At 32.6% G+C, this 847-nt stretch overlaps 1 protein-coding gene across 1 annotated transcript in view; it reads left to right on the top strand.

The window, feature by feature from the left end:
* Nucleotides 1-840, top strand: part of LOC105505395 (zinc finger protein 721-like) — a gene marked incomplete at its 5' end in the record, with an annotated part of 2,849 nt that extends 2,009 nt beyond the window's left edge. Inside the window, 2 exon segments of the mRNA XM_011933210.1 lie at nt 8-114; nt 116-840. Coding sequence (XP_011788600.1) covers nt 8-114; nt 116-226 — 218 coding nt within the window.
* Nucleotides 841-847: the final 7 nt, after the last annotated feature.

The raw sequence follows: 847 nt of genomic DNA, 5'->3' as shown, positions 1-847 counted from the left end.
TATGTACATAGGAGAATTCATACTGGAGAGAAACCCTACACATGTGAAGAATGCGGCAAAACCTTTAGACAGTCTGCAAACCTTTATGCACATAAGAAAATTCATACTGAAGATAAAACCATACAAGTGTAAAGGATGTGGCAAAGCCTTTAAGCCGTACTCCAGCCTTCTTAAACATCAGAGAACTCATACCAGGGGAATGTCTTATGAAGGTCGCAGTCTTTAAATATTACTCTAGCCTTTCTAATTTTAAGATAATTCATGATGGAGAGAAACTCTACAAATACGAAAAATGTGAGAAAGCTTTTAACCACACCTCAATCTGTTGTTAACAATAAGTATATTGATGAGAAGCCAAATTAAAATTAAAAATGTGACAAAGACTTCAAATTCTTGTCACTTCCTAGTGTATGTAATTCCTACTGAAGAACACATCTAGATACACAAAAAATGTGGCAGAACTTTTAACCAATGCTTAATATCTTTGCAGATGATAGTATTTATATGTGAGAATACTTGTACAAATATAAAAATATACAAAAGCTATTAATGTCTACTCTAAATTTATAGTTAGTAAAAGCATTCTGTAATTTCTGTTGAAAGACCTTTTATAAAATACAGGCTATTAAAGTGAAGAATAGTCTTAAGACAGAGAATACAAAGATAAAGAGGGCTCTAGTGCCTGTACTTGTATTCCAGAACTTACGTATACATTTTGTACTAGAGGAAAACTCTGAAGCAGTTGCTGAAACTTTGTTCAACATCAGAGAATTTATATTGAAGAGAAATACTACAACTGTAGTAAATGTGGAAAAACATCTGTTCAGAAGCTGCAGCTTAAGAAACA

This window comes from Colobus angolensis, unplaced genomic scaffold (assembly GCF_000951035.1).
Source record: "Colobus angolensis palliatus isolate OR3802 unplaced genomic scaffold, Cang.pa_1.0 Scaffold1249, whole genome shotgun sequence".
Lineage (NCBI taxonomy): Eukaryota > Metazoa > Chordata > Mammalia > Primates > Cercopithecidae > Colobus > Colobus angolensis.
Note: the sequence above shows the minus strand (reverse complement) of the source record. Positions and strands in the feature narration are given on the sequence as shown.